The sequence below is a fragment of the Bos taurus genome, chromosome 25, assembly GCF_002263795.3.
Source record: "Bos taurus isolate L1 Dominette 01449 registration number 42190680 breed Hereford chromosome 25, ARS-UCD2.0, whole genome shotgun sequence".
Classification (NCBI taxonomy): Eukaryota; Metazoa; Chordata; class Mammalia; order Artiodactyla; family Bovidae; genus Bos; species Bos taurus.
The window spans coordinates 40,472,380-40,500,069 of NC_037352.1; the positions used below are offsets into that span (position 1 = coordinate 40,472,380).

At 47.8% G+C, this 27,690-nt stretch overlaps 1 protein-coding gene across 8 annotated transcripts in view; it reads left to right on the plus strand.

Annotated features, from left to right (window-relative positions):
• Positions 1-27,690, plus strand: part of CARD11 (caspase recruitment domain family member 11) — a 107,011-nt gene that overhangs the window by 56,386 nt on the left and 22,935 nt on the right. For 5 of the 8 annotated variants that reach the window (XM_005225108.5, XM_005225104.5, XM_015460447.3 and 2 more), the window contains 5 exons: positions 10,400-10,533; positions 19,281-19,493; positions 22,633-22,770; positions 23,837-24,162; positions 26,964-27,143. In XM_005225108.5, the coding sequence (XP_005225165.1) occupies positions 10,527-10,533; positions 19,281-19,493; positions 22,633-22,770; positions 23,837-24,162; positions 26,964-27,143 (864 nt within the window). In that variant the 5' untranslated portion in view covers positions 10,400-10,526. Of the gene's footprint in view, positions 1-2,834; positions 2,929-10,399; positions 10,534-19,202; positions 19,494-22,632; positions 22,771-23,836; positions 24,163-26,963; positions 27,144-27,690 lie in introns of those variants that run through there. The other 3 variants (XM_005225109.5, NM_001109796.2, XM_005225106.5) reach the window with 2 other exon arrangements.

Consider the following 27,690-nt stretch of genomic DNA (forward strand, 5'->3'; position numbering starts at 1 on the left):
TACCAAACTCTGCAGACCTTACCCCGCTCCCCGCCGCAGGTGTCCAGAGGCCTCGGGCCCCGCCTGGCCCCCTCTTGTCACCTTGTCCCGGGCTCCCGTGGGATTCCCGTGCAGCCAGGCGAGGCGAGCAGAAGAGAAAGGGGAAGATTCACGTCTGCACGTGGCTCCCACAGAATCTTCCGATTCTCATTCTTGCCTGCTCTCCGAGTGGGGCTCTGGCTTGACGATGCTGGTGACCTTTCCTGCGAAAGGCAAGGACCTAGTGTTTTTGCTTAGAAGGTTCTCGGGGCCTCTGGGCTCATTGCGCACTCATCCGCCCGCCCGGGAGACTCGCGGCAGCAGGCCTCTGCGGGTCAGAGCTTGCGTTGAGGACTGGGCCTGCCCCGGGTCCGGTTCTGTCCCTTCCAGAAGGCCTCCCCGAAACCCTAGGCCGGACAGGAGCTCGTGGTTCCCCCCCCTCTCCTGTTCTAGAATTTAGCTTAGATGACGCTCGGGGTCTCACAGAGGGCTCCAGAATTGGAACCAGCCTGTGGTTCCCGTGACTTGACAGCCCCCCGTGGCCGAGGCGGGCTTGCTGACCAGGCCCGGAAGGCGCCCGCAGGAGGGAACGCGCCTCCCGGGAGTGAGAGAGGGGACCGACCGCATGCTGCCGTTAGGGTTTGGCAGAGGGGTGTCCAGCTGCGGCTCACGGAGACCCTCAGAGCTCTCACTGTGCCGTGTGTGCAAAGCTCTGGAATCCAGACAGGGCGAATGCTCATAAAGAGCCAATGTGATGAATTGATACACATTTCAGAACAATTTAAATCTGTCATCCCTAATTGAGCTTTTCACAAAAGCTTCTCTGCAGCGGTGGGAGAAAAATGAGAGCGGGCGGGCAGCGAGGGCAGAGCGTACCCACCGGTCATGCAGGAGGCGTGCGCCCTTCCCAAGTGCTCTGCCCTGCTGGCTGCCAGTCAGACGCCACTGCAGAAGTCTGGGTGTGAGGCGGGGCCTGCGGGGCGGAGGCCGTGCTTGCCGTGTCCCCCCACCACCCCCAAATCCTGGCTACCCACAGATGCTCCCTGCTGTCCCCAAAGCTACCAAGCTGAGACCTTCTCATTCTGTAGAGGCCGTGAGCCCCTTGCCCGGGTCACCTGGGTAGAGAACCCCGATGAGCGTCCGGTGGAAACAGTGCCGGAGGGCCCGCTGGTGGTGGGCAGCGCCCTGGGCTTCGGGGCAGGATGAGCCTGGGGTGACGGCTGAGAAGTCTGGCTATAACTCGAGGTGGGGGGTGTTGCATATGAACTAATGTGGAGTAAAGAGAAGAGATGGACTCCAGCGGAGGCGACGGAACCTGGAGACGTGAGCAGAGACTGGCTGAAAGATGAGGGCACGGCTCAGGACTTGAGGCAGGACCCAAGAGTGGGATAGATCAGCCGTCCTGCCCGTGCGCCACAGCGGTGGGGTGTTGCTTACCGCCTCCCAGGCTGTGCTCCATCTCCTAGGAGGTCTCCCTCCGAGTCACGCTGTTTCTGTCCTCTGCAGGCCTTTGTACACGGGCAGTACTTAGTCCTTGTTGATTTCGTGCTTACTCTGGTTTTGTATTTAGGGGGAAAAAAGGAGCAGGAACAAATAGATAAAGAACTTGCTCAGACTGTAAGACTTACAAGTCTGTGGCTGGCTGGAAGCTATGTGATTTTCTCAAAAGGCTTGGGTCTTGTTTGTTATTTGTATCTGCTAGGACGATTGTTGCCTGCAACAATTGCTGACTGCAAGTTTTAATAGAAACAAAATCAGAGTTTTATACGTGCCAGGAATTTTATTCGTCTCATGAACAAAGAACTCAAAGGTTAGCCTGGACCCAGAGTCCTTTCAGCGTCCTGGGCGGCCATGTTCGAGCGTGACCTTCACACTCACGAGACTGCTGCTCTGCTTCCTTGCGTTGCACCTGCATCCAGGCAGGAAGACAGGGGCGAGCGAAAAGTGCTCCTCACCTGACTCTGCCACCTCTCCAGACCCTTCCAGATGTGTCATCTGGAAACTTCCACGTGCAGCTCATTGGCCAGACCTGTGTCACACACCCACAATTCCAGCTGCAACAGAGGCTAGAAATGCAGTTTTTTAAAGGTGGGCACAGTAATGCTCCAAACAAAACCGGGGCTCTGTTAATAAGAGAGAGAATGGAGAGACTTCCAGGTGGTCCAGTGGCTAAGACTCCATGCTCTCAATGGCAGGGGGCCCAGGTTCGATCCCTGGTCAGGGAACTGGATCCCACGTGCCACAGCCAAAACCCGGCACAACCGTGTGTGTGTATGTGTGTGTGTCTGTGTACATCAGTCACTCAGTCATGTCTTTGCGACACCAGGCTTTGTAACCTGCCAGGCTCCTCTGTCCGTGGAATTTTTCAGGCAAGAATACTGGAATGGGTTGTCATTTCCTCCTCCGGGGGATCTTCCTGACCCAGGGATTGGACTTGTGTCTCCTGTGTCTCCAGCGTTGTGGGTGGATTCTTCACCTGCCAGCCATCAGGGAAGCCTATATATCACACACACATGTACTGAAGGGCTATTTATTATTAAAAAAAAGAGAGAGAGAATGGATATTGGGTTGGCTGCTGGCAGTGTCTGCCACTCCACTGTGAATTTAAAATGATAATTGCTGCTTTCACAATATGTACCAGCGAAGCTCTCCTGATTGCTGTACACATGTTAATTCATGGGAAGTATTATCATCCCAATATTTCAATTGAACGAGCTGAGACAGACAGAGGTTAAAAGTTAACTGGGACGCCAGAGAAGACTCCTGAGGAGGAGTTTTCTAGCTGCCTCTCTCGGTGCCCTTTTTTGCAGGAATGAAAGGCCTGGCAGGGCAGGAGACCCAGGAAGGGCTGCTTCTAGTGCTTTTCCATTAAGCTTTCACTTCAAGGCTGCGAACACAGCAGACAGTGTGGTGAGTCCCCAAGTCTCCAGCCCGTTCTCCCAGGCCGTAGATTATCCTTCTCAATAATCTTCCCCACCGCCTTTTTTTCCTCTTTTTTTTGCCAGAAGTCCTTTCAATGAAGTGGAGGTTTCATTGGAATAATTAAACCTTCCATTTCAAGCCTCTCGTTCCAATCATCCAGGCAGATCAATTAACCAGAGGCACATTCATCTAGCTGACTGTTGACCCCTTCTCGTTGCAGACTTTTGCGCTGGGGCGGCTCACAGAGAGGGAGAGGCGTCTGTCCCTCTTTCCAAAGGGCTTGACATCTGATGTGGTAGCAGCCTCGTTGTTTATTTTATTCAGGATCTGATTTGTATTTTTTCACCCAACAGATATATATTGAGCGCCTCTGAAGAATCAGGCCCTGGGCTGAATGAGGGAGGTGGGGTTGTGGTGGAGGGTACAAAGGGGAAGCAGACGCAGTCCAGGTAGCTGAACCCCATGAACCTGTTTCCTCTTCTGTGAACTGGGGCCAGTGGTAGTAGCTACCTCACAGGGTGGCTGTATCAAATGACATCATCCACATGCACCACTTTTCTCTTTAACTTCAGTTCAGTTCAGTTCAGTTCAGTCGCTCAGTCGTGCCCAACTCTTTGCGACCCCATGAACTGCAATCACAGCAGGCCTCCCTGTCCATCACCAACTCTCAGAGTTTACTCAAACTCATGTCCATCGAGTCAGTGATGCCATCCAACCATCTCATCCTCTGTCGTCCTTCTGCCTTCAATCTTTCTCAGCATCAGGGTCTTTTCAAATGAGTCAGCTCTTTGCATCAGATGGCCAAAGTATTGGAGTTTCAACTTCAACATCAGTCCTTCCAATGAAAACCCAGCACTGATCTCCTTTAGAATGGACTGGTTGGATCTCCTTGCAGTCCAAGGGACTCTCAAGAGTCTTCTCCAACACCACAGTTCAAAAGCATCAATTCTTTGGCGCTCAGCTTTCTTCACAGTCCAACTCTCACTTCCATACATGACCACAGGAAAAACCATAGCCTTGACTAGATGGACCTTTGTTGGCAAAGGTCTCTGTTGGCAAAGGTCTCTGCTTTTCAATATGCTATCTAGGTTGGTCATAACTTTCCTTACAAGGAGTAAACGTCTTTTAATTTCATGGATGCAGTCACCATCTGCAGTGACTTTGGAGCCCAAAAACATAGTCAGCCACTGTTTCCACTGTTTCCCCATCTATTTGCCATGATGTGAGAGGACCAGATGCCATGATCTTAGTTTTCTGAATGTTGAGCTTTAAGCCAACTTTTCACTCTCCTCTTTCACTTTCATCAAGAGGCTTTTTAGTTCCTCTTCACTTTCTGCCATAAGGGTGGTGTCATCTGCATATCTGAGGTTATTGATATTTCTCCCAGCAATCTTGATTCCAGCTTGTGCTTCTTCCAGCCCAGTGTTTCTCATGATGTACTCTGCATATAAGTTAAATAAGCAGGGTGACAATATACAGCCTTGACCTACTCCTTTTCCTATTTGGAACCAGTCTGTTGTTCCATGTCCAGTTCTCTAAATTACTTATTTTTAATTGGAGGCTAATTGCTTTACAATATTGTCTCAGTTTCTGCCGTACATCAGCGTAAATCAGCCACAGGTATACGTATGTCCCGCCTCCCAGCCCTCCAGGCTGTCACAGAGCACCCAGGCCTAAGCGCCCTGTGTCGTACAGCAAATCCCGCTGGCTGGCTGTTTTACGCACAGTATGTGTGTGTCTCCATGCTATTCTGTCCATCCGTCCCACCCTCTCCTCCCTCACTGTGTCCACAGGTCTGTTCACTTGGCTGCGTCTCCGTGGCTGCCCTGCAGATAGATTCATCAGTACCGTCTTTCTAGATTCCATATCTGCATTGATACACGTTGTTCACTTTTCTCTTTCTGACGTACTTCACTCCGTATGGTAGGTTAGAACTGACTCAGATGCATTGTTTACGGCTGAGTAGTATTCCATTGTCTATATATACCACAGCTTCTTTATCCATTCATCTTTTGGTAGACATCTAGGTTGCTTCCATGTCTTAGCTATCCGGAGCATTTTTTTTAAGTTTTGGTGTTTTGTTTTGTTTTTTTGATGTGGACCACTTTAAAGTCTTTATTGAATTTATTACAATACTGCTTCTGTTTTATGTGGGGGCTTTTTTGGCCATGAGGCATTTGGGATCTTAGCTTCCTCAGCAGGATTTGAACTTGAACCCCCTGCATTGAAAGGCAAAGTCATAACCACTGGACCCCCAGGGAAGTCCACACGTGAATTTAGGCAGCATCTGCCTATAGCAACTGCCGTGTGCCTTTTCCTGGAAGGTATTGGAGGATATGCTCCAGCCAAATGAGGGAATAGGATGTGGAGCCCAGGAAGTGAGGAGTCTGATTGGTTAGATTGGATGCTATGCTTTGTAAGTGTTAGCTGTGGTCGTGGCTGGTTTAATTAAGATCAGATGATGCTCAGTTGGTGAGGGTTGCGTTGGAATCTTAGTGGTATGAGGTCTCACCAGGTTATTTAACTCTGATCCGACTTCCTCATCATAAAATGGGGATAATAAAACTCATCTTAGCAAGCTCCAGCGAAGGTTAAGCCCGGTGGCATCTGTGAAGTGCCCTGCACACACTCAGTGCATCTGATTTATGAAGGGGTGAGCTGTCCGAAGTTTTACAAAAAGTAAAATATAGTAAGTGTGCAGAGAATGGAGTAACTGATTCTTTATACTTAAATGCCTGACCCATATTTCCAACTGTTGACATACGTTATTTTTTATTGTTTTTCAACCATGGTAATACATACGTTAAGCAGAGTTAAAGACTAAAGTAGCAGTTGTTGTTCAGTCACTGAGTCGTATCCAATTCTTTATGACCCCATGGTCCTCTGCCTTCACTCTCCCGGAGTTTGCTCAGATTCATGTCCACTGAGTCAGTGATGCTATCTCATCCTGTGCCACCCGCTTCTCCTTCTGCCTTCAGTCTTTCCGAGCATCAGGGTCTTTTCTGATGAGTCAACTCTTTGCATCAGGGGCCAAAGTATTGGAGCTTTGAGCATCAGTCCTTCCAATGAATATTCAGGGTTGATTTCCTTTAAGATCGATTGCTTCGATCTCCTTGCAGTCCAAGGGACTCTCAAGAGTCTTCTATAGCACTGCAGTTCGAAAGCATCAGTTCTCTGGTGCTCAGCCTTCTTCATGGTCCAACTCCCTTTCACCACCAGACACATCCACAGCTGAGCATCGTTTCCGCTTTGGCCCAGCCACTTCATTCTTTCTGGAGCTGTTAGTAACTGCCCTCTGCTCTTCCCCAGGACACCTTCCAGCCCGAGCGCTTATCTTCCAGCGTCGTGTCTTTTTGCCCTTTCATACTGTTCATGGGATTCTCCTGGCAAGAACACTGGAGCGGGTTGCCATTTCCTCCTCCAGCGGACCACGTTTTGTCAGACTTTCTCACGATGACCTGTCCGTCTTGCGTAGCCCTGCACGGCATGGCTCATAGCTTCAGTGAGTTAAGCAAGACCCTTCACCGTGACTGTGATCCATGATGGGGAGAGAGTGAAACAGGCTTGTCATAAAAAAGCATCCATCTGTCCCCAGTGCTGATCCCCAGGGGCAGCCACTTCTAACCCTTCTCCATTTTGCTTTCTTCTGCTCCTTACCTCCTTATTTCTAAGTAATGTGCTTATGTTGCTATTTAGTGATGTGTCAGTTTTAAGACATTATTTATCGACATGCCTTTAGGTAGATGATAATTTGTCTCCCTTTCCTAGTCCCCACTCCATGCACTTACCCCACCATCGTCTTGGCACACTCTGACCAGTTTTACCTGTCACTCTATCATGACCAGGTAAATATTGTTCAAGTTGAGGCACGTTGTATGCTGGGATTGTGTTTCCTTCTTACCTTTTTATTTTGTCCAAAGTTAATATTGCCTCTCTTTTCATTGGCTGGGGCTTTTTTAATCATAAAATGAAAGTGAAAGTGAAGTCGCTCAGTCATGTCCTACGCTTTGTGAGCCCGTGGACCGTAGCGTACCAGGCTCCTCCATCCATGGGATTCTCCAGGCAAGAATACTGGAGTGGGCTGCCACTCCTTCTCCAGGGGATCTTCCCGACCCAGGGATCAAACCCAGGTTTCCCGCATTGGAGGCAGATGCTTTAACCTCTGAGCCACCAGGGAAGCCCTTTTTTTTTTTATCATACCTGTCCTCAATTTTTTTCTGTCTGACTCTCACACCTGTCATTTGCCCAATGATGTCTAAGTTATCAAGGATGTCAGATAACCACTCATTACTCCCCCTGGCCCTCCATGGTCCTGCTGCAGTCTTGGCCAGCTTCTCTTTGCTGCATCCCTGTCATCCTGGAACACTCCTTGCTGCTCTGTTTCCTGGCCTTAATATTTTTGTTTTATTCTCTCATTTTGCTGGCGTATATCCTACAGTAGCTTCCTAAGAAAGGATGCATGGAAGCTGGATGCTTAGAGTCCTTGCCTCTCTGAAAATAGCATCATTCTGCTTTCGCACACAATAGTTCGGTAAGGTATAGAATCCTGGGTTTAGAAGTATTTTCCATCGGAAACGTGAAGGTGTCATCTCACTGTCCCCCACTTTCCAGCATCGCTGTTGAAAGATCTGATGCCAGACTTACTTCTAGTCCTTTGCACATGGCCTAATGTTTCCTCCCAGGAAGATTTTAGGGTCTCCTTTTATTCCTCAGTGCCCTAAAATTTCAGGATGATACTCTGAGAAGGTTCTTCTCCACTAATTTGTACTGAGTGCTCAAAGGACCCTTCAAAACTAAATACTCATGTTTTTGCATGTGGAGAATCCTCTAATACTAGTGTCTCTGATAATTTCATCCCGTAATTGATACTGTATCCCCACAAGACATACAAGAAAGGAAGCATACTTCTGTAACCTCTTTCTAAGATTTCGCGTTATTGGATATTAGACTTCCTAAATTGACCTCATTCCCCCTCCTCCTTTCTTATTTTCATTCTCTTTAACTTTTTATTAACTTTTGGGGATATTTCCTCAACTTTATCTTCTAACTTTTCTATTGATTTTAAGCTTCCACTTACTTGATTTTAATCTCTTAAGAACTTTTTCTTGTTCTTTGATTATCCCCTTGTCAAAGCACCCTGCATTGTTCTGTGGCCGCAGTATCGTACCTGCTCTCTTCATGGATTTTAATTATTGGATTTTTTTTTTTTTTTCAGTTTTCTCTTGTGTGCGTTGTCAGCTTCCTGCAGCTTCCTTGTGGCAGTTTGCCTCTTTCGATCTCTTCCTTTCACATGGAGACTTTTCTCGAACATGGAGAGATCCTTGGCTGTGTGTTTATTCTTAAGCGACAGGCAACACAAACTGTGCTCCAAGCTCTGCTTGCGTCGTGGGCTTCGCTGGAGGGCGAATAATCGCTGGCTGATTGTGCTTGAATAACGCCGACGACAGGAAGCTCATAACTCACCAAGCAATTGAGTCCTCCTTTAAGAAGCAAGAGCTGTTTTGAATCCTGAGCCAGTATCTGCTCTGCTATCTTAAGAGCTTGGTTTTAGTTCTGTCTTACACTTGTTAAAGTGATATTTCAGGGACATTTTGTACATACACCTACTGGGTGTAAGTGAAAGTCGCTCAGTCGTGTCCGACTCTCTGCGAACCCATGAACTATATAATCCATGGGATTCTCCAGGCCAGAACACTGGGGTGCATAGCCTTTCCCTTCTCCAGGGGATCTTCCCAACCCAGGGATCAAACCCAGGTCTCCCGCATTGCAGGCGGATTCTTTACCAGCTGAGCCACCAGGGAAGCCCAAGGATACTGGAGTGGGTAGCCTTTCCCTTCTCCAGGGGATCATCCCGACCCAGGAATCAAACTGGGGTCTCCTGCATTGCAGGGGGATTCTTTACCAACTGAGCTATCAGGGAAGCCCCACACCTACTGATGAGAGTCGTTTAAAAGGTGAACTTTTTTTTTAAGGCAATTCTAGGGACTGTATAGTAGTGATTTAAAGGAAGTCCACATCCTGCCTTCTGCACTAATGATGACTTTGAACCTGTCCAAGGCCTGATTTTTCTTGGCTGTACTGTAGTGATGATGGTGGTGATGATGGTCATGGTGGTGGTGGTGGTGGTGATGTTGATAGTGATAAAACCACCTGTCTCAAAGAGTTCTCCAGCAGTTAGGCTTAGCCAAGTGCCTGGCAGAATAAATAGTCTGCAAGCACAGGGATGATGTTTCCACCAGCTGAATGTTAAACCGATGAGTCAGTCTCTCAGGAAACATATCCTCTCTCCGACCTTAGGACCAAGTTGGTAGTTGGGTGGGTGTGTGCTCGGTCGCCTCTGACTCTGCGACCCTGTGGACTGCAGCGCGCCAGACTCCTCTGTCCATGGGATTTCCCAGGCAAGAATACCTGAGTGGGCTGCCATTTCCTACACAAACCTGCTTTCCCTTTCCTGCAATTAAAACCTGTCTTACAATTAATTTTCTTAAAGGTTTTTCTTCTGATTATAAGAGAGGAAAAATGCAAGTGCATTCTTCTTTTTTAATGCAAATACAGAGAAGTGTCATTTCCCTGGGCGGGGTTGTGGGGCAAGGCCGGCCCTGCCCTGAGGACGGTGCTGAGCAGACCAAGGAGACGGTGACCTCCAGAGAAGCCCGTCTCCCCACCCCCACCCTGGAGCTGAGGGTCTGTGACAGCTCACTCCTATCCAAGCTGACACCCGACAATAAGAGCTTCTGTCAGCCCTGGGAGATCTGGTGTCACCTGTGATTAATCCTCAAAGCCAAAACCCAGCAAGTTTCTGATTAAACGATGGTGTCCCGGGTCCCCGTCACCTCCGAGTGGAGCTGTGGGAGTCGCCACCAAGGGACCCCAGCAGCTCTCAAGACAAGCGTCTGCCCCTCCTCACCTTCCCCCTCCCCAGCTGCCCTTCGCCCCAAACCCACAGCCCCAGCTGGGCCCCTGGAGGGCCTGATGGACAAGACGGCCTTGCCGGTCACCACAGGGAACGGGGAAGCACCGTCATGTCCCTGCCCAAACCCGCAGGGGTAGGTGCCTGAGACGTGACTCTCAGTGAAGGGAACCCTTCTGGACTCAGGAGCATGGTTTGCTACTTTTGACCTGATGAGTTAGCAGCTGATTAGAACCGCTCTGCTCTGCAGATGCTTCAATCAGAGGCTTCTGACGGGCTTGCACTTGGCCACAAGCAGCCCCATGGTTACCATCTGGCCTTCTCTCCACGCCCGAGTGTGGGGACCCGGGGCCGGTGGCCTTCCCGCTGTCTGTGGGTGCGAACCAAAGCCCTTGTCCTGCAGCAGCTCCAGGCCCCGGTCCACGGCGTGTCCATCCCCTGGAGAGATGAGGGCTCCGGGATCATTTCATTCTTTCCTTCCAGAGCAGGGCCCCCCTTCGCTGTTTGAGAGGTTCTCTGTGCTAACTCGGACCATCTTCCCCCTCACAGATCCTGGCCCGCACGACTCCACACCCAGGAGATTGGCTGAGGGCAGGCCCAGCCCCGGCTGGGAGGAGTAGAAAGAAGTCAGACGTCAGTGACGGGCAGGCACGTCCACCTGCCAGGCGCCGACCCTATGCCAGGTATGTCACATCATCTCTTTTATGTAAAATAAATGTAAAGCGAGGGTTTCCTGAGACTCACCAGGGGAGCAGAGAGGGGTGGTTTCCAGGCAGAGGGAGGCGCAGGAAGCAGGCGCTGAGCGAGCGGGCATCTGGCGGAGAATTGAGGTCAGTCAGCTGGGATGTGACCATCGGGGCTGGCGGGAGGCTTCAGCTTGGAGGTCGAGACAAAGATGCTAAACTGTGCCATAGCAGAGAGGGCTCCACACGATCCATGTTTCCAGTGAATGAGGAAGGGCCGTGAGGCCAGCAGCTGCCACGGGGCTGTCCACTGGCCGGCAGTCTCCTTGGCCTGTAAAAAGGTGAGCAAAGGACTTCCCTAGTGGCCCAGGGGTTAAGGCTCCACCCTTCTACTGCACGGGGTGTGGATTCAATTCCTGATGAGAGAACTAAGATCCCACATTCTGTGTGATCAAAAAATAATAATAAAGAACTTTAAAAATAAATAGGTGTGCAAAATAGCCCTTCCTGTAGAACGTGGCCTGGGAGCCTTGAACATGTTCTTCAGCAAGTTTCTCTCAACCACAGCAGGTGCCTGTAGGTGAGTACCCAGGAGGCAGCACTACCAGAGACCCAGGGTCTTTCCACTTCTCTGCTCTGCATCGTGAGGGTGTTAGTTTTGTCCTTAGAGGAGTCCTCAGGTCACATGATGGCTGCAGCAATCCCAGAGTCACACACACCTTCACACGCCAGCACCCCGGTGCTCAAGGACTGTATCCCTTCCTTGTGTTCCTATCAAAGGTCAAGGAAGAGCACCAGAATTTCCCCCCAGCAGACTTCCTGCAGGTTCTACAGGTCATAAAGACTTCACATACTTAGTCTGACATCAAACAAGACTACCTTGTTATGTAGAGACCAAAAAAAGATCCACCTCTTGCTCAGAAGTTGCTCCCTGAAACATGAGGCCACCTGGTTCCTGAAGACAATAGGGATTCCACAAGCAGGAAAGGGGGATGAACGAAGCGGTGTTCGCCCACTTAATGACTTGCTGAGTCAACTTCTTAGGATGTTGACTCTTTAAAAATAGTGAAGGTGAGTGTATTTTCCTTTGTGAATGGAAAACTATCATGCTGACGCATTGTCAGAGTGAGTGCTTGTAGGAGATGTATTTGTGTTGCACTGAACCACGAACTCTCCCCACGTGACCCAGGTGGCCAGTGCTTAGGATATGAGCAAAAGGGCAAAGGTCATTGGATGGAACGTCCCCATTTTTCACCTCTGTAAACCAGTTGTTGCTCATAATAGCACATAGATATTTTTACTCAAGGTGCTTGGGTTGTTCATAGCAAAAGCCCACTTAAAACAGCTCAGATTAATGGGGAGACTCTTGTCTGGAACAAGAACCAGACATTACAAGTGGCCAAGGCTCACAGGGCTGGGAAGTAGAGTGGTACACTCAGAGAGACGATGCCAGCCGCTTCTCGAGGGTCCTCGGGGTCTCTCACTGCAGCTCCACCAGCAGACGTACTTCCTCCACCTGCCTTACACCATCTCTGCCTCCGCAGCCTCAACCTGCCTGGGCGCGTTACTGCAGCCACATGCAGCCCCCAGCCACTCCGATGCACCTTCTAGCTAATTGCCCCCAGCACACTCACCCGCCCCACTCTCTCTTTCAGTCAGTTCAGTCACTCAGTCGTGTCCGACTCTTTGCGACCCCACGGACTGCAGCACACCAGGCCTCCCTATCCATCACTAACTCCTAGAGTTTACTCAAACTCATGTCCATCATGTCGGTGATGCCATCCAACCATCTCATCTTCTGTCATCCCCTTCTCCTCCTGCCTTCAGTCTTTCCCAGCATCAGGGTCTTTTCCAGTGAGTCAGTTCTTCACATCAAGTGGCCAAAGTATTGGAGTTGCAGCTTCAGCATCAGTCCTTCCAATGAATATTCAGTACTGATTTCCTTTAGGAGGGACTGGTTGGATCTCCTTGCAGTCCAAGGGACTCTCAAGAGTCTTCTCCAACACCACAGTTCAAAAGCATCAATTCTTTGGTGCTCAGCTTTCTTTATAGTCCAACTCTCACATCCATACATGACTACCGGAAAAACCATTGCTTTGACTAGATGGACCTTTGTCAGCAAAGAGATGTCTCTGCTTTTTAATACGCTATCTAGGTTGGTCATAGCTTTCCTTCCAAGGAGTAAGTGTCTTTTAATTTCATGGCTGCAGTCACCATCTGCAGTGATTTTGGAGCCCAAGAAATAAAGTCTCTCACTGCTTCCACTGTTTCCCCATCTATTTGCCATGAAGTGATGGGACCAGATGCCATGATCTTCGTTTTCTGAATGTTGAGTTTTAAGCCAGCTTTTTCACTCTCCTCTTTGACTTTCATCAAAAGGCTCTTTAGTTCCTCTTCACTTTCTGCTATATGGGTGGTGTCATCTGCATATCCAAGGGTTATTGTATTTCTCCCAGCAATCTTGGTTCCAGCTTGTGCGTCATCCAGTCTGGCATTTTGCATGATGTACTCTGCATATAAGTTAAATAAGCAGAGTGACAATATACAGCCTTGAAGTACTCCTTTCCCAATTTGGAACCAGTCCATTGTTCCATGTCCGATTCTAACAAACAGCTGACAAACAGGTGACGCGGTGATAAAGAACCCACCTGTCAATGCAGGAGACATAAGAGGTGTGGGGGTTCGATCCCTGGGTCAGAAAGATCCCCTGGAGAAGGAAATGGCAACCCTCTCCAGTATTCTCGCCTGGAGAATCCCATGGACAAAGGAGCCTGGTGGGCTACAGTCCATGGGGTCACAAAGAGTCAGACACGACTGAGCGCGCGTGCACAGACATCAGACCTGTGGCCATCTGAGGACGGGAGTGAGAAGGCAGATATTAGATAGTGGTGTCTCTGTTGCCCTAGACTGGGCTGTCATCTTTGTTACTGATTCTTTTTTTCTTTTTTCAAAGTATGCAAGTAATACGATGAAACGTGTGTGTTGTAAATAGTACTGATAACATCCAAGTTGTCCTGCCCAGTAACCTCAGAATTCATCCTGCTTCTTAGGTAGAATCAGTGTAATCAGAGCCTCTCAAACCTCCCCCTCCCTCCTTCCCCTCCCCTCCCCTCTCCCTGTTTCTCGCTGGCCTTCTCTTTCTCACACACACGCACACACGCACACACACACACACACAGCCCTACCTCTGTAATTACAGGTGTTGCCTTACATGAGTGACTTTACACTGCATTGTGTTATTTTTCCGACACCAAATGTGTGATGTTTTCCCGACACCAAGCACGTGTCATATTTTCCACAAGTTCAGTTCAGTTCTGACACTGACTGCCCAGAGGCAGCCAGGCCACCACAGGCCCAGGGCTCGGCCCTTACGCCTGCCCCACCTCGGACACTGGCCCCGCCCCCTGCCCCACCTCGGACACTGGCCCCGCCCCCTGCCCCACCTCGGGCACTGGCCCCGCCCTGGGCCGCCTGCACTCTGGCTCGGCAGCCGCAGGTCAGGGTCTCCCGAGCCTCCTGGCCAGGTGCTGTGTTTGCTGGCATGACTCACAGAACTCGGGAAAACACTGTACTTTATTACGACAGTTTATTGTCAAGGACACAAATGAAAGCACCCGCGAGGAGCCCCCGGACACAGAGGCGTCTGTTCCCTGGCTTTGAGATGGCACCCGTGCCAGCAGGGCCTTGAGTTCAGAAACTTGGAAGCTCTTTGCGTCGCGTTGTGCAGGGGTTTTTATCAAGTGTTATTACGTAACCATGATTGATTAACTCATTATCGGAATGGTGATTGGACTCAATCTTTAGCCTCTCTCCCTTGAAAGTTATAATCTTATAATCACTTGCTTGGTTTTTCAGTTCCCATCCTGAAGCTCCTGGGGCCCCTTACCCAAGAGTCATCTCATCACCATCCAAAAAACAGTCTTATCCCTCTGGGGGATATCCCTCTCGGAATCCTGGAGCTCCTTGCTCAGAACCAGGGGCAAAGACCAAATATATGTTTCCAATTGTATTTACTTATTAATTTCGCCTGCACTGGGTCTTCCCTGATCTGTGTGGGCTTTCTCCAGCTGCGGCGAGCAGGGGCTCCTCTCTGGTCTCATCGCGCAGGCGTCTCATCGCGGTGACTGCTCTTGTTGCAGAGCGTGGGCTCTAGGCTGTGGTCCTCAGTAGTGTGGGGCACAGGCTCAGTTGTCCCTCGGCATGCGGAATCTTCCCAGACCAAGGATCAAACCTATGTCCCCTGCTTTGGCAGGGAGATTCTTAACCACTGGACCACCAAGATCAGATAAGATCAGATCAGTCGCTCAGTCGTGTCCAACTCTTTGCAACCCCGTGAATCGCAGCACGCCAGGCCTCCCCCAAATCCATTTTAAATTATACAACATGTATGAATATATGCATGTTTTTACTTTTTAAAAAACAATGTCTTGGAATCTTTTTTATGTTACCACATATTTTCAAATGTCATTCCATAATGCAAAAGGATCATAGAATATCTACTGAAGAATGTCTGGATTGCTTACATTTTTTCTAACTACAAATAATGTTAAATGTTCAAATAAAAACTTGGGGGGAAATTAAATATCCATTTTAGAGAAATGAAGAAATAAATTATGGTATATCCTGGCAATGGAATAATATATACAGCAGTTAAGAATGAATAAACCAATAGAAATTAAGGGATTGTCAGATTAGATTTAAAAAATAAGATCTCTTATCATCTACAGGAGAAAAACCTTATATCCAAAGGTACTGGGCTGGCCAAAAGGTTCGTTTGGGTTTTCCCATTTTACTTTGAGGCAAATGGAGATGCAACATATTGAAACTTAACCAGTGTCACTAAAGCAGCACTCAGAGGGAAATTTATAGCTATACATGTTAATATTTTTTTTAAAGATCTCAAATCAGTAACCTGACCTTCCACTTTGTGAAACTAGAAAAAAAAGAGCAAAGTGAACCTGAAGTGAACAGAAGGAAGGAAGTAACGCATATTAGGACAAAAATAAATGAGTTAGAGAACAGAAAAGCAATAGAGATAATTAGTGAAACCAAAAGTTGTTCTTTGAAATATCAACAAACCCTGAGCTAGACTGACCAAGAAAAAAAGAGAGATGATTCAAATTACTAGATCAGGAATAAGAGAAAGGACACTACTACTAACCTTGTTGAAGAAATGAGGCAAAAGAAAAATAAAGGAAAAATACGAATGTTGTTTCCAATAAATTTGGTTACTTACCTGAGATGGACAGATTCCTAGAAAGACACAAGCTATTGAAACTGACTCAAGAAAAACAGGAAATATGAGCAAAGGTACAGCAAGTGAAGAATTAGTAATCAAAAACCTACCCACCAAGAAAAGCCTCTACCAAACAAAGACAAAAGCATGCCTGCTCTTCATTAACTTAACCAAAAAGTAGAGGAAGGAACACTTCCTAGTTTGCTCTATGAGATAAAAATTATCCTGATGTCAAAACCAGTTGGACATCTTGAGGAAAGAAAAGTACCAACTAATCTCTCATAGCTATGGATGCCAGAAGGCTCAAAAACATACTAGCAAACCAAGTCCAGCCAATCTGTAACAAACTGGGATTTACAGCAAGAATGCAAGGTTTAATGGCTGAAAATCAGTTAATGTCATATATTAATAGAATCAAAACTAAAAACTATATGGTAATCTCAATGAATGCAGAGAAAGCATTTGACAAAATCAAGCATCGTTTTTGCAACAAAATTACTCAGGGAGTTTCCTCAACCTGATGAAGGATGTCTGAAACACACTCACTGAACCCGGTGACGTTGTACTTAATGGTGAGAGACGATGCTGTTCCCCTGTAGTCAAGAACAAGGCAAGGATGTCCATTCCTGCCCCTTCCGTGTAACACTGTGTTAGAAGTGCTAGCCTGCGGAATTAGAGAGGGGGGAAAAAGAAAAGGAAAGGCATCCATATTGAAAAGACAAATAAAATGAAGACTATAGCCCACGTTTATAATGCCATCCAAAAGAATAAAACACTTAGGAATAAATTTAGCAAAAGAAGTGTACACTGGAAACTACAATGCATTGCTGAAAGAAATTAGAGACCTGAATTAGCAGAAACACAGTCCATATTCTCTTTGCGACCCCATGGACTGTAGCCCACCAGGCTCCTCTGTCCGTGGTATTCTCCAGGCAAGAATACTGGAGTGAGTCGCCGTTCCCTTCTCTAGGGGATCGTCCTGACCTGGGATTGAAGTGGCCTGTCTTACCTCTCCAGCATTAGCGGGTGGGTGCTTTACCACTAGCACCACCTGGAAAGCCATATTCTCGAAGCATAACATGTAACTGGTAGATAGTATTACTGTTCAAATTAATCTACATATTCAGTGTATTCACTGTCAAAATCCCAGATTTTTTTTTTTCAAGTATTGGCAAGCTGATTCCTAAAATTCACATGGAACTGCCAAGGGCCCTGAATAGACAAAACAGTCTGAAATGGGAGGAACAAGGTTGGAAGACTCACACTTCCCAATTTTAAAACTTAGCTATCCATCTACAGTAATGAAGACAGATCAATGGAATTGAATTGACAGTCCAGAAATAAACACTTAAACTTTTATGGTCTATTGATTTTTGACAAAGGTGCTAAGACCATTCAATGGGGAAAGAAGAATCTTTCCAACAAATTGTGCTGAGACAACTGAGTGTGTGTGTGTGTGTGTGTGTGTGTGCCTGAGTGTGTGTGTGTGTGTGTGTGTGCGCGCGTGCACGTTCAGTCACTCAGTCGTGTCCGAATCTTTGCGACCCTTTGGATGGTAGCCCGCCAGGCTCCTCTGTCTGTGGGATTTTCCAGCTTTCCAACAAATTGTGCTGAGACAACTGAGTGTGTGTGTGTGTGCGTGAGTGTGTGTGTGTGCGCGCGCGCGTGCACGTTCAGTCACTCAGTCGTGTCCGAATCTTTGCGACCCTTTGGATGGTAGCCCGCCAGGCTCCTCTGTCTGTGGGATTTTCCAGGCAAGAACACTGGAGTGGGCTGCCATTTCCTCCTCCAGAGGATCTTCCCCACCCAGGGATGGAACCCATGTCTCCTGTGTGTCCAGCATTGGCAGGCAGATTCTTTACCCACTGAGCCATCAAGGAAGTCCCAGGACAACTGAATATCCACATGTAAAAAACAGTTGGAGCCTTACCTCACACCGTACACAAAAATTAATTCAAAAATGCATCATAAGCCTGAATGTGAGAATTAAAAGTATAAAACTGTTAGAAAACTAAGTAGAAGTAAATCTTTATAACCTTGAGTTAAATAAGCAGTGGTTTCCTAAATACACACCAAAACCAGAAGTGAAAAAAGAAATTGGACTACATCAGAATTAAAAGCTTTTATGCTACAAATAATACCTTTAAGAAAAGGAAAAGATAACTGACAGGAGAAAATACCTGCAAATCATATCTGACTTGTATCCAGAACACATAAAAAATCCATAATAAAAACAGTGCAGCTTAAAAACGGGCAAAGGATTTGAACAGACGTTTCTCAAGGCACAAGTGACCGATACACACAAAGGATGTTCAGTCGTTAGTCTTCAGAGAAATCAAATCAAAGCCACAGTGAAATACCAGTTCCCGCCAGCTCAGACGGCTACAGTAAAAAAAAAAAAAAAAAGATGGACAGTAACAAGTGTTGACAAGAATGTGGATAAATCTGAACCTCGTATGTTGCGAGCAGGAATATAATAGGGTGCAGCCACTTTGAGAAACAGTTTAGCAGTTCCTCAAAATGTTAAAACAGAGTTACCATATGGCTCATCAGTTCTACTTCTGCCTATCTGCCCAAGGGAAATAAAAACGCCTCTGCAAAAAAACTTGCATGTGAATCTTCACAGCAGCACAATTCATAATAAGCAGACAACCCGAATACTCGTCGATGGATGGATAAACAAGGTGCGATATAGCCAAACAATGAAGAAGTGTTCCTCAGTAAAGAGCAGTGCTGAAACATGCCGCATGCAGCACTGATGAACCTTGAAAGGGAGCCAGTCAGAAAAGACCAGGTACTATGTGATCCCGTTCAAGTGAAATGGCCGGAAGAAGCAAGTCTACAGGTTCACTAGGTGGGTGACTGCCTAAGGCTGCGGAGGGGCGGTCTTGGAGGCAAGTGGAGAGTGACTGCTACCCTTGGTAGGAAGTTTCTTTGGGGGGTGATGAATATTTTCTAAAATGAATTGTGTTCTGGGAATATACTAAAAAGCATTGAATTGTACACTTTTAAAAAGGTGAATTATATGACATGAATTGTATCTCAGCAAAGCTGTTTTTAAAAATGAATGGATTAGGTCTGTATGTATCAACTTAGGTAAATCTCAATAAATGCATAAAGGAAAAAAACAAGTTGAAAAAGGAAACAAGAAAGCATATAGTATGACACCGTTTATGTGAAACTGTAAAACAAAAAGTATAGTGTGTATTGTTTTCCGAAAGATAAATTCTTAGTAAGATATAAAAACTTGGATGGAAAGGATATACACCAACTGCAAAATTTCCCCTTTCTATAATTTTTCATTTTATGACCTATTCATCCATTGTTTATGTTTAGCACATAAAGAATTATATTGTCTGTATTCACATGCCTTTCTTTCTTAAATAAAAGGTAAAATTCTGTATATTCTTTTCTCTACCTTCTTTAACGGTAGATCCCGATCTCTCCAGAGGTGATAGAGCTCGTCCGGCGAGGCTCTTTGATTAACGGTGTTGGGGTTTGTGTCTGGAAGGAGGAGCGCCCGAGATGGACGACTACATGGAGACGCTGAAGGATGAGGAGGACGCCCTGTGGGAGAATGTGGAGTGCAACAGGCACATGCTCAGTCGCTACATCAACCCTGCCAAGCTCACACCCTACCTGCGCCAGTGCAAGGTCATCGACGAGCAAGATGAAGACGAGGTGCTCAACGCCCCCATGCTGCCGTCCAAGATCAACCGGGCAGGTAACCCCGGCGGGTTCTCTCCAGCAAGCAGCAGCAATGTGAAGTTTCCCTCACTCCGGGGTTTCTTAACTGGAGTCCACACACCTCTGGCCACCCCTGGTCCCCCACCCAGCTGTCCATGTGCAGAGCAGATCTGTGAACTTGGACAGGGGGATGGAGACGGTGCCTCTTTATTTACTAACCTACACCAAGACTTAGCATTCCCTCCAGTTATGAACATAGCCGAGCAGTAGACCACAGTGATTAGCAGTACTTGTGACCTTGTCAACAGTGAGCATTCCAGATAGCTTATCACATTTCAGCTATTAGAGATATTCCAAAATACCATTTATACTCATCTCTCCCTTGAAATTATTGCAGTTATTAGACCTGCTGAGAGATTGAGTTATTTAATGCATTAATAAAGAAGCACATTTATTATGGAGCCACAAATTTAATATTTGTTAACTGTATCTTCTTATAATTGATTCCCTTTATAATCCAATATATTTTATCAGTTTAAAAATAGTATTTTGATAAAGAGTCCATAGGCTTTTCCAGACTGCCTAGGGGTCCATGACACTTTATTACATTCATTAAAGGTAAAATAAGTGTGGTCTGTGAACATTGTTCTGCTTTTATATACGTATGTGTGTGTATACACATATATGTTTGTAACAAAATACATCTTTGTGTGTAAGCATGTGGTCACAATATAAAATACATTTCTTTCTGTGGTTCCCAGTTTAAGAGGCTTGAAACTCACTTGCCCACAGTATGATGGGCGATGAGTAGCTTGCAGGCTGTGCTTCTCTTTTGCTTATATGACAGACATCACTAATCACAGCAAGCTTTCCTGCTGAGCTTGGATGTAACTTTAGAACCCCTCTCAACACAGTGCTCCAGGTAGCTCTGACAAACATCAATTGACATAAGATGAAGTTTATTTATTAAGTCTATCCTAGGGGAAGTGTAGAGTTTTAGGACCTCAAAGGAAGAAATAACTGAAAATAAAATGTTTAAGGAAGGGTCAAGAAATGGAAACAGTAAGTGGACCCAGTAGGATAAACACTGAAAACTGCCAAGGAAATTACACTTAAAGATATTTCCAGACTATGTGATAATCCCATTGAAGAACATGGAGCTGCCCTGCTTTCTATGACTTTTCCTGGGTCCCCATCCAAATACTGGTCTTCCAGGTCTGAACCCCAGAGAGCCATAGATTACTGTGTAATTGCTGCTGCACCTCCATCCTCCTTCTATCATAGATGAGCTGTTACCTGTGTGGTTAATTTTAGCCCCATTCAGTTGGGAAGCTCTTTAAAACCGCTGGTTTCCTATGGCTACAATTCCATTTATTCTGGTTCTACCAACTCCTTGTAGAAAGGAAAGTGTTAGTTGCTCACTCATGTCCGACTGTTTGTGACCCCACGGACTGTAGCCCACCAGGCTCCATGGAATTCTCCAGGCAAGAATCCTGGAGTGGGTTGCCATTCCCTTCTCCAGGGGATCTTCCCCACCCAGGGATTCAACCTGGGTATCCTGCGTTGCAGGCGGATTCTTTACTGTCTGAACCACCAGGGGGCTCAAAATTAGCTGCTTTGCATACTGCACCTGCCTGCTTGCATGCTAAGTTGCTTCAGTCATGTCTGAGTCTCTGTGACCCCATGGACCATAGCCCGCCAGGCTCCTCTGTCCATGGGATTCTCCAGGCAAGAACACTGGAGTGGGTTGCCATTTCCTCCTCCAGGGTGCCGGGGACCAGCCCCGGCTGATCCAGGGTATTCGAAGGAGAGACGGCGTAGGCGAAGATCAGGAGACAATTGCTTAATTAAACGTTAATTAAGGATATAAAGAGTAATAGAATGAGGATAGCTCAGTAAAATTCAGTGAAGAAAAGAGGCTGAAATAAGGATAGCTCAGTGAGGAAATTCAGTGGAGAAAAGAGGCTGAATAATTCAGCCAGAAGGTAAGAGAAAGAATGACATGGTGAGACCAAGTTTCGGTGAACAAGGCCCGCACTTTATTTTCCAAAGTAGTTTTTATACCTTAAGTTATGCATAGAGGATAATGGGGGAAGGGGTAGAGTCAGGCAGCAAGCCAGGCTTTCTTCCTGCAAACTTATCATATGCAAAAGCTTAGGTGATTTGCATCATCTTCTGGCCCGGAGGCCTGTTAACATTTTAAAACTTATTTTTCTCTAAAGGTGATTGGTCAGGAGCCACCCTCCAAAAGCATTAGATAAAGTTGCATTCCTACAGTGCAAAGGTGTGGTGGGCTATAACAAGAAAAAGAATTAACTCAAGGGTCCCAGGTTACAAACATTAAAGCTACTACTTAAACCAATTATATTAATCAATACACTGCCAGGGACACAGCAGGTAAGGGATATGGAGACTTAGCAGCAAACATTGGCCCAACAAGTGAAAATTCCTTCACCAATACAATTTCTAATCAATCTTTTAACTGCTCAAAGGAATCTGTATTTAGACAGTTTAGAACATCTCCTGCCTCTCACAGTTGGGAGGCTCTGAACAATCACATGTGGCTGGAAAAACCTATTCAGGCAGGCTAGAGGATTTCCAAAGGAGTTTGTAGGTTAAACACTGTCACACCCAGGAATTATTAACTGGAGCTATAAGCTAACTCTTTTTTCAGAGAGGTAGTGGGGGACAGCCCCCCGTAAAGTCAGAGGTGTAGGTGAAAGCACAAAGCAGAAAGTAGGCAGACTCTGGTTTGGGGGGTATATGCTCGAGAATTTCCAGGGAGACTCCTGAGGCTTGACCCCGCCTTTGCGTATGTCAAGCCTCCTTCCTCATGACCTTTGCCACGGGCGGAGCTCGCTCCCCACACCAGGGGATCTTCCCAACCCAGGTTTCAAACTCATGTCTCTTATGTCTCCTGCATTGGCAGGTGGATTCTTTACCACTGGTGCCTGGAAAGCTCTGGAGAAAGGAAACTAACACTGAACCCCTGCTGAGGGCCTGGCACTTTGCTTTACGTTGTCTGGATTGTAAGATATAACTCAAAGTGACAGAAGATGGAGACCATCTTCTTAACAGTGTACTGATGGATATGAGCCGGTGTAAGACTGGGTCTGGAGACTTGCATCCAGTCGGACGTGTACTCTTCCCTCTAAGTGATCTGATCTTTCCTCTAGGTCGACTGTTGGACATTCTACATACCAAGGGGCAAAGGGGCTACGTGGTTTTCTTGGAGAGCTTGGAATTTTACTACCCAGAATTATACAAACTGGTGACTGGGAAGGAACCTACTCGGAGGTTCTCTACCATCGTGGGTAAGTGGCTTTGCCATCAGCATTCCATCTGTGGTAGGAAGGGTGTGTGTGTGTGTCCAGCAGTGGGACAGCTGTCAGGTTATGAAGCTGTGATATCAGGATGGTGCCCTGGTGGCACTTGTGAACTGTCAACCACTTATTTCTGCCTGATGGTGAAAGGTAGGTGACACCGGTACAAACTGAATCAAGAGCCCAGAGAAGTGGATGTTCACTGAGCTTCCCCCAGGAGTGCTGGTGGGTAGAGCAGAAGCTAACCCTCTGGATCTTGTCTGCTTTCTTGCCAGCATCACATGAAGCAGAGCCCATGGTCATCTTGTTGTCTTAATTCTCCTTCCTAAATATTCTTGAGTCAGTCTTTTCTCCATATACACCACTACCCTAGTCAAGACCCTTACAAACCTCATCAACCCTTTATGTCCATTCCTGCGCTGCTCCAGTGATTTCTCTACTCCCCATGTTACCCTCCCCCACGTAAAACCATTCGGTGGCTTTCCAGTGTTTTCATTTGAAGACCCAAGTGCGGCCCACAAGGACCCTGCATGGTCCAGCCCCTGATGATACTCCCAGCCTCACTTTTCCGCCTTTCTGTCTCTAAGCTCCAGCCACCTGGGTCTTCCTTCAGTTTCCGAAATGTACCAGGCCCCTCCTGCCTTCCCTTAGGACCCTGGCAATGTTGTCCAGCCTTCCCAGAATGTGTTTTCTCTCCTCAAGACTTCAGCTCATTCATCAAGTGCCTTCTCTAACACTTCGGTCCACTCCGCTGGATCTGGTTCCCCTGTTACATGCTCTCATGGACCCCTATACTTTGTGAAACCCTCTCAGTCTGTAGTTATATTTATATGTGATCATTTGCTCTTTTTTTTAACGTCTATCTCCCTTACCAGACATAAGCTCTCCCGGGACCAAGGCTGTCTCGCTCACCCTGAATCCACAGTGCCCAGTGGGTAGTAAGCGCTCGGTAGAACGTTAGGAGTGAATGAGTGAACTTACGACCGCGGCCGCACGTCTGGAACCCCTTCTTGCCCTCCCCAGCCCTCAGGCCTGACTGAGTGCCCCCTCTCCACAGTGGAGGAAGGCCACGAGGGCCTCACGCACTTCCTCATGAACGAGGTCATCAAGCTGCAGCAGCAGATGAAGGCCAAGGACCTGCAGCGGTGCGAGCTGCTGGCCAAGTCCCGGCAGCTGGAGGACGAGAAGAAGCAGCTGACGCTGACGCGGGTGGAGCTGCTGACCTTCCAGGAGCGGTACTACAAGATGAAGGAGGAGCGAGACAGCTACAACGACGAGCTGGTCAAGGTGAAGGACGACAACTACAACTTGGCCATGCGCTACGCCCAGCTCAGCGAGGAGAAAAACATGGCGGTCATGCGGAGCCGAGACCTCCAGCTCGAGGTGAGGGGCGCGCGGCGGGACCCCCGGGGCCCCACTGAGCGCAGGTGAAGCCCTGGGGCGAAGACCACCAGGCTGGCAAGCGCAAGGTGTAACGCCTGCCCGGGTGAGGGAGCCCGAAGGCCACTGTGCGCGTGCGCGTGCCTACCCAGGGAGGCTCAGCGCAGTTTAGCCTCGCCCCATCCACCCACCCACCAGGCGCATGTCTGCACATTCGCGCACGGACCTGCTGACTAGGACTTCCTGCTCCAGAGCCCGTGGAGCCACTGTGCACATGCGCAGGCATCCACGTGTGCAGACATGCACACCTGGAACCGGTGGGGCTTCCCTCTTGCTCCGGGACCAGACCCAGCAGGTGCATGTACCAGACATGCTGCACACGTGTCCTGAATCACACTGAGGGGAAGGTGGAGGACGCAGGGATCTGCCCACCTCAATGGCCCTTAGGAAAATCATCAAGGATACGAGCACAGCACCTGTCCTCTGGAGTCGTGAGGTCCTTGAGGCGAGGACTCTCCCCTTCACAGCTGTATCTCTGCATAGCTAGGCGTGACACAGTGGATATCAGTGAACAACCCAGTAGCCAAGTGATGGACGTTGTTAATAAGTTTACCTCCAAAAGGGAGATGGAGAAGGGAATTGGCTTAACTCATTCATTCCTTTTATTTATTGTGCACTGCCTTGCTACCAGGCTCTTTTCCAGGAATACATAACTCACGACCAAAGCCCTGCTGTCAGGGAGCTCACATTCTAATCAGAAAACAAATACATCAATACCTGGTAGTAATCAGTGCTATTAAAAAGAAGGAGAAAAGAATTTGGGGAAAGTGAGTGAGGGAATCCTGTTTTAAATAGGATGCTCAGGAAGGGTACCTGAGAAGGGGACACAGGAGCAGAGACCTGAGGAAACGGGGGGATCAGTCATGCAAGTCTCGGGGGGGAAGAGCAGAGAGTGAGTGCAAAGACCCCAGGTAGTGCGTGCTTGGTATTTTTGAGAAACAGCAGGAGAGCCAGCAAGGCTGGAGCCAGATGAGCAAGCAGCTTGAAGAGATGGCCAGGGTCCAGATCATGGGGGCTTGGTAAGAACTTTAGAATTTATTCCAGGAGTGATGGAAGCCACTGAAGGATTGAGAGCTGGGAGTGACAACTGATTTATATCTAGAAGGATCACTCTGTCTGCTGGGCGGAAAATAGACTCTTGGAATATTTATTAAGCACCTGCCATGTGTAAGGCACGGTGCTAAGCACTGCGGGGGACATAGGGATAAATAACCTGATTTCTGCCTGGGTCACTTACAATTTAGTTGAAGCAGACAGATCAGTAAACAGCCCACTGGAGTTCGGGGGAACTGAGTCAGTGGCATAGCAGGCAAAGAGCATGAACGAGTAAGTCCTTTGGATTCAAGTGCGAGACCTGCTTCTGGCTTTACCACTTGATTGGTCCTTCGCCTTGGTTTCCTCATTTGTAAATGGCAATTACATGAAAATGAAAATAAAACCTACGCCCTAGGATTGCTCAGTACTGAAATGTAAGTCTTTGTCAAAACGGCTGACCCAGTAGTACCCACTTCATGTCTACTCGAATGGACCTGGGGCACTTAGGTTCATCTTCCAAGATAGTGAGGATGTTTTATTTTACTTTTTGCATGACCAGGAGGAGAGGCTTCCATGCTGTATTTGTCTAGGATTTGAGGGTGTCGAGATTTAAAACTTTCTCTCTCTTAGGACTGTTTTATGTTTTCCTGACTATAGAGTAATAGCGAGAAAGCATCTCAGAACTTAAAAGAACTTTTCTCTTTGGTTGAAAGAATATCTGGGCAGCTGAGTCCTAGGCCATTTCTCAGGCCACAGGGGTGCAGCTGGGGTCCCCTCCTGGCTAAAGCCACCACCCTCTACCTGCCAGATTTCTAGAGGTGTTCTCCCCAAAAGCCTAGAATTGAAAAAGGACACACGCCCCTAGGTGGTCTCTTCCTTGCAGCACTTAAAAGCAGTCTTCTTCTTAGGTGTTTTGCCAACACTGATCCCTTTGGGGAAGCAAACAAACACAGTCACAGGGGTTTAAGAAGTCTTCTCCTGGCCCCAGTTCCTGACACTCACTTCTTGAGTGTGAAGCTCGCACATCGCCAGTTGTCAAAGTCCCAAGAATAATAACTGCCTCCTCCAGGAAGGCAGTCTTTCTTACACTAAGTCTGGGCAGATCCTTTAGGCCAGAGATCCTGCCAACCTGCAGTCCAATGAGTCTCAAGCTGTTCTTTTAGCAGTGGTGCCATTTTTTCAAATAAAATCTTGGATGAAACCCACGAGGCCAAATCACGTGCAGGCAGAGCTGCGCTGGGGCGTGAAGTCAAGATAGAGCCCGAATTCCCCTCACCCCATCTCTGCCCCCTACTGAAACACTAGGGTTCTTCAGGAATCTTGTCTTCTGAGGATCTGAGTTTGAAACCTGTCAGAAAAGACCTTTAAAATGGAAAAGTGTACCTCAGGGAAACACCAGCTTGGGAACCTCTCATCCTAACCTGTAACCTGTTCCACACCCATGACGATTGCCCGAGGAGGCTTTCTGAGGACTGTAACTGCTCTAGTCCTATCTAAACTAACAGACAAGGACCTCTCCTCAACAAGGAGAGAGTGGTTTGTTTCACTGAAGGAGTATCTTTGAGCCCTTCTGTGTCACCAGCTGGAGGAGGAGAGAGGGACAGAACACGGCTCTTGCCGGAAGTCCAGCAGGCTGCGGGGAGGCAGTCCCTTTTCTGAATGTTTCCCTGCAACCTCGTTCTCTCCTCGGCCCCCCGGGGGTGTTTCAGATTGACCAGCTAAAGCATCGGTTGAACAAGATGGAGGAGGAATGCAAGCTGGAGAGGAACCAGTCACTGAAACTGAAGAACGACATCGAGAACCGGCCCAAGAAGGAGCAGGTCCTGGAGCTGGAGCGGGAGAACGAGATGCTGAAGACCAAGATCCAGGAGCTGCAGTCCATCATCCAGGTAAGGACAGGGACAGCACGCCTGCCAGGGCATCCCTTGCTGACCGCAGGACCACAGAGAACTCATGTCATCATCCTTGGCCACCTTAGTTCCTCCTCTGTCAGCAGGGGTGACCGCACCACCCACTGCTCAGACATTATGTGAGGTAACACTTGTGACGTTGTTTCCTTGGTTGAATCATTTCACGAAAATCAGTGTCCGGGGCACTATGAGGAAAGTACTTTGGGGAAAACCTTCTTGCTGTAAAGATTCCAAGAAACTCAGCTCTCAGCTGTGAGGGATTTGTTAAAGCTTTGAGGGCCTCTCTTTCTTTGTCATCACAGAGTCATCTGTGGGTACAGAGGATAAACATCCCCAGATACATGTGCAGGGGAGGAAGGAAGGCACCCGCCCCCTCCCCCAGAAAGAATGATGCCCCCCAGGATCATTGCCGCCTGGGGTGGAAGGCCTTGGTTCAGAGCAGAGACTAGGTCCCGGTTTAATCGGAGCAGATTGATTGATGTTTCAGGGGAGGCATCTGCAAGGCAGATCAGCCCCGTCTTTGTCA